Raw genomic sequence first — 10,390 nt, forward strand, 5'->3', positions numbered from 1 at the left:
ATATCGGCTCATTGTTTCTATTGTCCCGGGGCATGTAATCACATACAAAAAAAAAAAAAAATACGTGAATGAACCATGGTGTCACTTGTCTAAACCTGGTGTGCAGTACAATGAAAAGAAAAAAATTTACTCCTCAGCATACAATCGCACAACTCTATTTTATTATTTATTACTATCGTTATTAGTATGGCAGCAATTATATACTATTGTATTAAGGGTAATTTTGCTTTGCAGTCGACATGAATATGTCATGATCCTCTTTAAGTTAAAAAAGCGTTTTTTTTATGCCATGGCCGGATTAGTTAGGCGAGTGATGTTATAGGTCAAACAAACTGTCATCACAAAGAATCCATATAAGGCTAAAATAACAGCAATGATTTTCCCAGGTTTCCATGGGTCATTTTCATGAATTTTATAATAAAATAACCCAGGTAATATGAACGATATTGTTGTTGATCCAGTTGATCCAACAAAGGACAAAACCTGCAATAAATATTAATACTTTTTTTTTTTTTTTTTTTTTTTTGCGGGCAAATAATTATTTACCAAGTCTAATTCTGTAACTGTAATTGCTGCAATGTAGCTTAATATTAAAATCGACGTTGTCATGGCATAATATTTGAATGGTGATGGTGGCGGCGGAACTTTTAATCCACTGGAACCATGATAACCCCAAGCCAGAACTTTGTCGAGAGAGGCTCTACAAGGATGTGCCTGAAGAGGATAACTGAATATAACAAGGATGACAATTGCAAGCCGTCCTCCTGCCACAAAGTAACTAGGGGGATCTTTTTTTATACTATATCAGTATTATCAGACATAACATGTGTCAAATACTTACATTCCATAATCACATTTCCTCTAACGCCTTTGCCAAAACTTAAATATCCGAATATGGCGATTCCTTCATAGACGAAAGCTGAGCTGCCAATGGAGGTGGATATTACCCTCGTGATTGATTTCTTGCTGTTGTTTTTTAATTCATTGTAAACTGAAAAGATCTAAGCGTACGGATTAATTATCGAAATCAGCAAAATTAGAGCCTGACCTACATTTTGGTGGCACGTAAATGCAAATACAAACACAGGCAAATGACCTAAAATACTTGTGGAAAATCTAGCAAGCTCTATATCATCTTTTGGTGGAGGTGGATAATTTGGGGAATAATAGTGGTACACCACAATCACATAAAGATATATAACAGCAACTAAAGCAACCAAGCTGGTGTATTTAAGAGAGTCCAGCTTTCTTAAAAAACTTAATGGTAGTACCATGGTAATCATAAAAATGGTAATCCAAAAACGTCTGTCTGTCAAAAAATAAGCAACATCATCTATATGACTGCCACTAAGTGAAATAATAACTTGCGGCATCAGATCACCAATAATGATTAAATATGATACTGCAACACCAAAGCATTTGATCGCAATAGCTAAGTCAAATAATACGGCTACTTTTGGCCATGTTAATTTAGATATAGCAAAAAATGAAGCATTTCGACCCTCTGTTCGTGCTGCACAACGAGATAGGAAATACAATCCTGTGCCGGATGCACACGCTGAAAATAAAATCAAAATAAACCCAGGTACAATACCAACTGATGCCATCGCAGAAGGCTAATAGAAAGGCGAAATTTAGTATCTGTAATTAATTTGGTTTTTATCCGGTTTATGTTTACCATAGCAAGCATGCCTGTTCCTAGAATGGTATTAGCTAGATTGATGACACAACTAAAAGGTGTCGCTGTTGCATGTTGCTGTTCGTACTCCTCCCTAACATTAATCGTTGTTATAAGTGATTGGGCTTCTGACAATTGATTTTGTTGAGGCAATAAATCGATCGAAGAATGAGACAACCGATGACCAATGTTGTTTGAGGTTGTGTCATCACGTGAATCGCTGTTCAAGGGACGATATTCAGCAGCCATAGTGAGCGTGTTCTTTAGAGAGATAAAGACAATTTTACAAACGACTGCAAAAGGCAGTAAGTGACATAATTTAAAAGACAGAATATTTGCACAGAATTTGGTTTTTTCCGAGTTTTTGCTTTCCTTGATAAAATAGGCGCCGATGTCTGTTTTTCTAAAGAAAGTTAACTGTAGAGTTATAAAGTAAAGTCTTATATGGTATAATTTACTTGCTTGTCAGCATAATCTGTCTTGTTAAATCGAAAAATTCTGGTTTTTCAAGTTTGTCACACAAAAAATTTAAACTGTGGGTCAAATTAAAAGGCTTCATCGTATTGATTAGATACGGCCAGTGGTTGCGTCGATATTTTAGATAATAGCGTACTTAGCGGTAGATTCGGTGTCCCCATGATTTGTTTTTTAAACCAGAGTGGCGATTAGAGGAGCTTTCACTGTTATTCAAGCCCAAGTCAAACATAGTAGTACTCGGGCAAAGGCAGCATAGCGCCGCTGGATTTACTGACACCAGATATCTTCCATGAAAAGTTCTGCACAAATATAATAGCATTGTCAGACCAATTAAGTATAGCAAACATTTATCAAACATTACTACTGTTTTTTTTAAAATAATAGGGGGGGGGGTGAGGAAGTCGTTTTTATTTAATCTAAGTATCATATAAATGTATGATCGAGAAACATAGGTATATACATGGAGGAAGCAGTGAGTATTGAACAATTAGTTAAACATTTCTGCTACGTATGACTCATAGTCATAACCATCAAATTCATTTACTGCACTTGTAGGCATTGTCTTCTTCAGATAATCAATCATTTTTACAGGTATTTGGCTCATTCTTAAATCAAGCTCGGTTACATAAGGCTTATCGCCAGCCATTGTTCTAAAAGAATCCATAAGTTGGCCTGGGGTAGTTTTGTCTTCTGTGACGGATACCATAAAACGAATAAATTGTTCAAATGTTGCAAAATCAGAGTTATTGGTAATCTGATAAAAGACGCTTTCAAGCTTATCGTCATAGACAATACCAAGACTAGAAAGGGCATATTTGAACTCCGAGACCGATAGTGTGTTTGTGCAATCCTTGTCAAAGTATCTAAATGTTTGTTCGAATTCTTCAAGCTGCGCCGGTGTCAAGTTTGTCATATTTCGAGACACAATCTGATTAAACAATTAGTAAACAAAAAAAAAATTGTAGCAAACAAAAACTTACTTGATTTTGAATAAAGGCACTCTTTTTTTGCACAGCTTCTTTTACCAAGTCCAGGCCGAAACTTAAATCTTCCAATGAATAAACAGTGTAATCGTTTTCTTCGGTGTTGGCTTCTATACATTCGTGGTCTAACATTTGAATTATACTTAAAGACTCCTGTAATGGTTCAAACGACTTTGTCAAGCTTTGAACAAGATGTAGTTGTGACTGAAGACTTCCCTCAAGATTGACCAATTCGGCAGAAATTGAATCTAATTGCTGTTGAAAGTCGTTTGCAGCTTCAGCGTAAGCCTTTCTTAATCCTTCCTTGATTCTAAATATGAACATGTTATGAAAAAGAGCTACTGAACTGACAAGAAGAAGAAGGTATCACTTACTCTCTTATAGTTCTGTTAATTCTTCGATGATATTTGGCTTCGTTTTGTAAAAGGAAATTCCATGTATTGTCAAGATCTTGCAAAGTCAACCCATTAGGTGGATAGTAAGGTTTTAAGTTATATGTCTTTGCCTTTGTTTGGATATTTCCTAATAGTGCATCTATGTTCTTTTTTTCGGCTACCCAGGACCTCTTCTCTGTGCTTTTGTAAATATCAAATGCCATACTCTTCTCTTTAGCATCAAAATAACTATCCGTCAATTCAGTATTGTCCCATTCCTCTTGAATAAATTCAACGGCATCCATCAATGCGCAAACACGTAACTCGTACTGATGTTCCATATCCCAAACAGAAGCCAATACATCGGCAAATTTAGCAACTCTTCTACCAGCAGTCTCAAATTCATCTACGTAGATTTGTTTAGAAGAAAGAACCACTGGGTTTAAAAGCACTTACCTCGAGCAGAAAATGCATGGAAATATTCAGCTACATAAGTCATGACGGATCTTTCATCAGGCTTTGATATATCACAGACATCTTCAACATCTAATAATTTCTATTTTGATGGTTAAGTACGTAGTAAAAGGCAAATGTTTAAAACTTACAGGAATGTTTAACTCTTTTTCGGCTATTTCAAATGCTAATGCTGTGTTTCCGTGTCTGTCGTTTTTGTCTAGAGAGTCAAAATCTATTAACTCAGGATGATGGTGATGAATTAATGCACAGCTATAAAGAAGATTAATATTAAATAATGAATTGTATTTTATACTAAACTAACAATGCAAGTCCGTCTGTCCAGCTATAAGTAAAATCACGAACGTCCACTTCTTCGTATTGAGCAGTCTTACGTTGACACCATAATAAAAGACCTTCCTTAGCGTTCTTACCGTCTTGACTATAATGAATTAAGTGAATAATTGCATGAATGGTACTATATCTATAATTCTTACTTGATATCCGCAATTGTAAACCTTAAAATAATTGTCCATAACATTCCTAATACAAGCTTAAGGTTCTTGTTCACAATATCTTCAGCTCCGATATTTGTTAGTGCAACACCTCTAAGTTTGATGAAGTCCAGTGCTTTGTTCACATTTTCCATTTTTTGAAAAATCATGCCTGGATTTTGATTAAACGGTCGAAGTGATTCTCCACCAATAATTTCCTATTTCAGTACAGTGTGAATACAATTGTTTTTTTTTTTTTACATAAAATCAAGAATTTACCAGAAGTTGGATAAGCCGAACCCCGTTAGCCAAGTCTTGATTCAAGTGAACGATATTGGGAATACTTCTTAAATCTAATTTGTTATTGACCCTATTCACAAAAAAACGTCAAAAATCGATAATGGATAACAACAACAGCAAGGCATACCATTTTGTGAAAGCTATAATATAATTGGTTAATCTAACATTTTAAATAAAATTGGTAGCTACACTTACTCTTCTTTTGGATGAGCTCCCAGGCGTTTACCATTTGCTTTTTTTCTAAATTATTCATGAATATTCGGAGCTTAGTTTTTGAATCTATCTTTACCTTCGTAGTTCTTTTTTAAAGCCATTTGCCCCAAGTTTGTAGTCAAGTAACTAGTCATTTTTTTGTAATAAAGTAAAAAGAAGAAGATGAAAATAATGAAAACAACCCGTTTTGTTGATTTTAAAAAATATTGAAAGAAAACAATTTTCCTTATATGGATGAGGAAATACACACCAAGGAAAACTGGACTAAATTTAGTAACCGTAGGGAAATTGTTTTGTAACCCTAACCTTCTTTGTGTAACATATTTACAAAGTCACTCCTATGAAAAATGAAAAAGTACAGCTCCAAACGCAAACAGCTTGGCAATGTCATTTAATCTAAATAACAGGGGATCTCAAATCTCACGGAGAGACTTTGTTTGTTTGATGTTTGATTTGTAACACTTGCATACGTATCGTAGTTATTTTGCAGATTATTCCGGGTAAACTTCCATGTAAGCTCGTACGAAAAACCTTTGACTTTTGAACAATCCCTCTCACCATACGAACGCTATCATGTATATTTTAAAATGTTGCAAATGTAAAAAAAAAGAATCAAAGGAATAACTTCCTTTAGTTCTTTTTTTTTATTGATTGATAGCATTATTTTCTCGAATTATTCGTGCAGAGCAGGGAGGAAGATCGTTCAAGTTCACAAAGAAAAATCAGTTTAATAATAATTGAACGAAATTAATGAAAATAAAATACTTTTATAATCCCTACATTCATTATATGCAATCAAGGAAAATCATCGGATGTTCAAGAGATATATAGACGATCTTCTCCTTTTGACCAAACTTCTTTCTCTTTCAGCTTTTGATCCTCTTCGACTTTTTGGGTATTTTGTGAATGCTATTTTAGAAACGACCTTTCTTACACTGCCGTTATATAGTGTATCATGGATGTGGTATCTTTCCCGACAAAAGACTGTATTATCGCAGTAAAATCGTCAATTACTTGCATCGGTTAAAAGCAGTCATCCTTGGCAACATTACACGATTTTGTTAGAGTTGCTCATACTTCTACAAAGCATGCATATTATTTTGCCAAGTTTATACTCCTTCATAGATTACAAGCAGACCCTCAATGAGATCTCAAAGAATATATCAACAAAGACTTTTTTGCTGAAGTGTGGCTTTCTTTAGTAGACCATACAAAGGAAAATGCTCGTGCGGAAAAAGTTATAAAGTATCGCAATTATATTGGCCGCTATTTACCAAGATGCAAACCCAAGGATTCCAGTCTAAGCTTTGGAACAGAGATTTGGCCGCCTGTTTGAACATAATTTCAATAATTCTTAATTTAAGAAACACTGGGTCAAATCTTAGAACGATTTGCACGTCATGTCCACTCAAAAAAATGTCCTCGAATAGGTGAATAATTATCAATGCCAGTTATCGCTGGTGTTACCCGTAATACATTTTTTGGTAAGGCTTTTTATTATTGCTTGCTAGATAACTAACTGTACTTGTTTTTATATTTTATTTCTGTTTCTATTTCTCCACCTCTCAACCCTTTTCATGTAAGTATATTGTATTTTTAACTTTGTAAAGAGCTCCAATTTTTTTATACCCATTTTTATTTCCATCCTTGAATGATAATTTATTTTATTTTTGAACGATTTTCATTTCATTTTTGAACGATTTTTTGCAACAGTGAACGAATATTTTCTGAATTAAGTGTATTGGAACAATAAACATAGGTATGATGCAGTCAAATAGCGCCAAAGGTTGAAGAAGTAAACATTCTAAACGTGATATTTAAAATTATAAGGGCAGCCTTATATATATATGTTTGTGAGCGTGATAAGTTTTTTGTTTTGAGTAAGCAGTATTGTCTTTAGATCCTCAACGTTGTTAGCCCAAAAAGAGTTCATTCAATCGACTAATTTTGATGTTTATAGAAAACTATAATTTGCCTAAAGTTTTAGGAATATAGATAACACTTGTTGGAATTGATCTTGACATAGCGTCAGAATGGGATACCCTCCTCAAAGCTCCTAATCTAAAATATTATCTTACATTTTAAATTGCATTGATTTTAAATTTTTATTCAAATTTTTTAATATCTTGAAAGTAGCTTTTAATCTTGTATAATTTCTGTCTTTTCGTATTAGCTCGGGTAGTTTATTATATGGCTCTCGAAAAATAACTCCATAAAATATCTCACATTTTATGATGTTGATCCCATAATCACTAGCACACTTGTTATTCGTACAACCTACTGTTCCCAATAAGGAAGGGCTTCTAGCAACTTTGAATAACAAACGGCTAATAAACTCCGGTGGATGATGCTATTGATGATCTTTTTGTAACCAAGGATCTATGGAATGACGATATGATTAAACAAAAATGCTGTCAATCATATGTCATCCTATTTGGAACTCCCTTGGAATATAAATTCCCCGGCTTTTTATTTTTTTACTTTTATTCCTTTCGATTTTACTTTTACATACACATACAAAATGAGCAGACCTCAAGACACCTCCCCAATTATTCTTACTACACTTAACAACAAGCAATCCAAGGTATCCAAGTTTTTATTGGATCCTTGGTCTACTGTTAAAGTGGTATTACCTGCTGCCGCCATACAAGTTGTTCTCCATAATACAGCATTGAAAAAGGCCTCTTTACGAGAACTAACTTTAGGTCTTTCTCTTCTGAATGCCTTTTGGTTTGCTACAACCTTAAATCTCAGCTACATTGAGACACCACTTTTAGCCAACGTGCCAAGCCTTGACGAATGGACAAAGTTGGATGTGGGACGTCACAGATTTAACTGGATTAATAAAATTGAGGTAAAAAAGATATAACGCGTAATAAGTCATATAACTGATGTAAATTCTATACTAGGCCACTGCCAGTCTAATTGGTCTTAATCTCTTTTTAAACTGGAACCATCGTATTGTAAGACATGATGGATTCGTTGATAATGTCTTGAAAGCCGCTGCCATCGCACCTATTGCTATTACCGTCATTCAATCAGTTTACTTCTTACCCAAATTTAATAAGCGTGCTGCTCTCGTATCTAAAGGTGAAGCTACTGCTGAAGAGCTTTGGCAACGCGACACCTTCTTCTTAAAGGGTCATCGTGCTTATATTGCTCTGGATGCAATTAAAATCACTGCCTTGGCAGTTGCTGGACTCCGATTTGGCTTAATGTTAAAAAATTAAATAAACACCTGAAAGTGAGACGACTATTTATGACCAGTTTTTATTTATACATTGGGGGTAGGTTAATTTTACATTTTTGAGCACAGCTTTAAAATAAATGGTTGGAAGGATATACAATTTTACACGGAAGAATACATTGGTTGTTGTACAACTTGACTGTTATCACCTGTATTGGGGTAAAAAAAAGGTGCTTGCAACATCAAATGCGACATGTTGGTTTTTGATAAGTGTTGGGGATTTATGCCAAATGGGCACATTGACATATAAGGTTCGGGTGTGGCAGACGGAGAAACTGTAAAATCACGGCAGACATCTAATCCAGGTGGTGGTTGGGTTAAGTCATTGATTGGTATAAAATTCGTTTTTGAAACCAATTCTGGTGCTAATGTGATCAGGTCTAGCAGCGATTGTCTAAAAGCGTCATAATTGCCTTGAAGAATATGTAGGCCATCCATGGTAGCTTGTTTGTCTTCTGTGAAATCGCCGCAACGAACCCATTGATTGTCTTGATCGAATCTCCACATTGAAAACGTTAAAGGCAAGTTTAATTGTATATCAATTTGACCAACAATTTCGCCTGTCTCTACCTGAATCTGTTGACCCAAACTAATTTGGTGAATAACATCAAATCCAGCTTGGATTCTGAAATGATGCCCCTCGGCTTGTACTCTCCATACTAGTTCTCGATCAAACGGATTACTATAACACACAAGGTCCCAATCACTTTGATTTGTGTTCACCGAAGCATGTGCAAATCTGGTCCAGGTGCCAATTCGGAGTACATTTACGGGAAGATGAATCAATTGAGTCGGAGTCTCTGCTACTAAAATAAGACAGGAATTAAGAATCACTTGTATCATTGGTAATCTTCTATTTTTATTACCTTGGCCATCCGATAGGGCTCTGTGACTGATAAAGTCAAATGGCTTACTTTCAGCCTTTACAACGGAGCGAGGTCTTTTACGAATTTGTTGACTATCGTACTGCTTTAGTTCTTCAAACCTTTCAGGTGTCATCATTGTACGAAATGTTGTTTGATAACGTGGTGGCGTAAGGTGGCGTGCATAAGTCTCCATCCAACCAGGTTTCAAAACGGATTTGCCTTTGTAGTGATGATACTCTGTCTCCACTTTTCTCGCTTTCGCACGGCGATTTTGGAACCAAATTTGAATAGTTCTTTCAGTAACATTTAATTCCCTAGCTAATCTGCCACGGACACTAGAGTCTGGAAGCGCATTACTATTAAATGATTCTTGAAGTAGAGCAACTTGGTCAGGCTTTAAATGAGTACGCTTTCTTGTAGATGTTGTATTCGCATTTGTAGTCATGATGTATAAAAATGTGATCCAGCCACAAGTAATATTTAGATTTTATAAGAAAGAAAAGAAGGAAGAGAAAGAGAGGTTATGTGTAAGATTAATATGAAGATGTTTAATTTTAAAGATCCCGTCAGAGGTCCAGACTAGTTTCATACTCAATCATGTAGTTAATTCAATCCCAACCACGGTAACTAAAGCATTCTGGACCCACTTTTTTTATTGTAGTACAGTTCTCGCGCTTTGAATTCTTCTGTTTGGAAATTCATAGCGCCAGTACCCATACATATGGCCGATGACAGCATTATCATTATAAACCGGAAGAACACTTTTATGGCATCCAATTATAAATTTGGTCGTGGTTTCAGTAAAGACATTTAACCGTTATAACTTTAAATGCGTGAATCCTTATTTTTTGTAATAATTATGCTGTGTAAAGTGTTACATCGATTGACACCATCCAGATATCGAGCCAGTTGTCAGTAACGTTAGAACCGATGAGTCTATTTTTCACATAACAATCAATCCATCACCCAGCTGGAAAACAGCTCTTGGCATTGGCAACTAAATTCGGCTAGAACCTTGTGACCTCCTCAATAAGTCCGTTAAGCTTTCCCTATGATAAAATGAGCAAAAAGACTGGTTAATTGCAGGAATTGTCCGACCGCCATATGTGCTTTAAGACCACCAGTCAAAATACCCGAATAAAGTTTGGTATCGATTTACCGCGATCTTCTTTTCAGGAAAACATTTGATCGGTATGTTAGTCGCACTAGCGGTCAAAATTTTAAAATCACTACTCTAAAATAATGTACTACTTTTGGAAATCGTGATGATTTCATAAAGGTTTTTGAATATATTATCTATATTTA

General features: G+C 35.2%; 4 protein-coding genes across 4 annotated transcripts; 1 reads left to right on the plus strand and 3 right to left on the minus strand.

Moving 5' to 3' along the window:
• Positions 1-82: 82 nt before the first annotated feature.
• Positions 83-1,972, minus strand: EV154DRAFT_468034 (transmembrane amino acid transporter protein-domain-containing protein). The gene is made up of 5 exons (XM_051597786.1): positions 1,679-1,972; positions 1,053-1,616; positions 842-1,001; positions 547-788; positions 83-483 (listed from the first exon to the last, which is right to left on the minus strand). Exons 1-5 carry the CDS (start codon positions 1,925-1,927, stop codon positions 283-285), a joined length of 1,416 nt encoding a protein of 471 aa, XP_051455358.1. The 5' UTR covers positions 1,928-1,972; the 3' UTR covers positions 83-282.
• A 570-nt stretch (positions 1,973-2,542) lies between these two features.
• EV154DRAFT_292919 (actinin-like protein) lies at positions 2,543-5,220 on the minus strand. Its single transcript, XM_051594814.1, has 11 exons — positions 5,049-5,220; positions 4,955-4,991; positions 4,887-4,899; positions 4,739-4,829; positions 4,463-4,677; positions 4,291-4,407; positions 4,118-4,238; positions 3,969-4,068; positions 3,513-3,918; positions 3,136-3,448; positions 2,543-3,083 (listed from the first exon to the last, which is right to left on the minus strand). Exons 2-11 carry the CDS (start codon positions 4,986-4,988, stop codon positions 2,643-2,645), a joined length of 1,851 nt encoding a protein of 616 aa, XP_051455359.1. The 5' UTR covers positions 4,989-4,991; positions 5,049-5,220; the 3' UTR covers positions 2,543-2,642.
• Positions 5,221-7,472: 2,252 nt separating this feature from the next.
• Positions 7,473-8,233, plus strand: EV154DRAFT_544716 (uncharacterized protein). Its single transcript, XM_051604617.1, has 2 exons — positions 7,473-7,826; positions 7,882-8,233. The coding sequence occupies exons 1-2, from the start codon at positions 7,494-7,496 to the stop codon at positions 8,200-8,202; spliced, it is 654 nt and encodes a 217-aa protein (XP_051455360.1). The 5' UTR covers positions 7,473-7,493; the 3' UTR covers positions 8,203-8,233.
• Positions 8,234-9,740, minus strand: EV154DRAFT_516017 (uncharacterized protein). The gene is made up of 2 exons (XM_051602328.1): positions 9,086-9,740; positions 8,234-9,025 (listed from the first exon to the last, which is right to left on the minus strand). The coding sequence occupies exons 1-2, from the start codon at positions 9,528-9,530 to the stop codon at positions 8,322-8,324; spliced, it is 1,149 nt and encodes a 382-aa protein (XP_051455361.1). The 5' UTR covers positions 9,531-9,740; the 3' UTR covers positions 8,234-8,321.
• Between the last annotated feature and the right edge of the window lie 650 nt (positions 9,741-10,390).

The sequence above is a fragment of the Mucor mucedo genome (assembly GCF_025094135.1).
Source record: "Mucor mucedo strain NRRL 3635 chromosome Unknown EV154scaffold_77, whole genome shotgun sequence".
Taxonomy (NCBI): Eukaryota; Fungi; Mucoromycota; class Mucoromycetes; order Mucorales; family Mucoraceae; genus Mucor; species Mucor mucedo.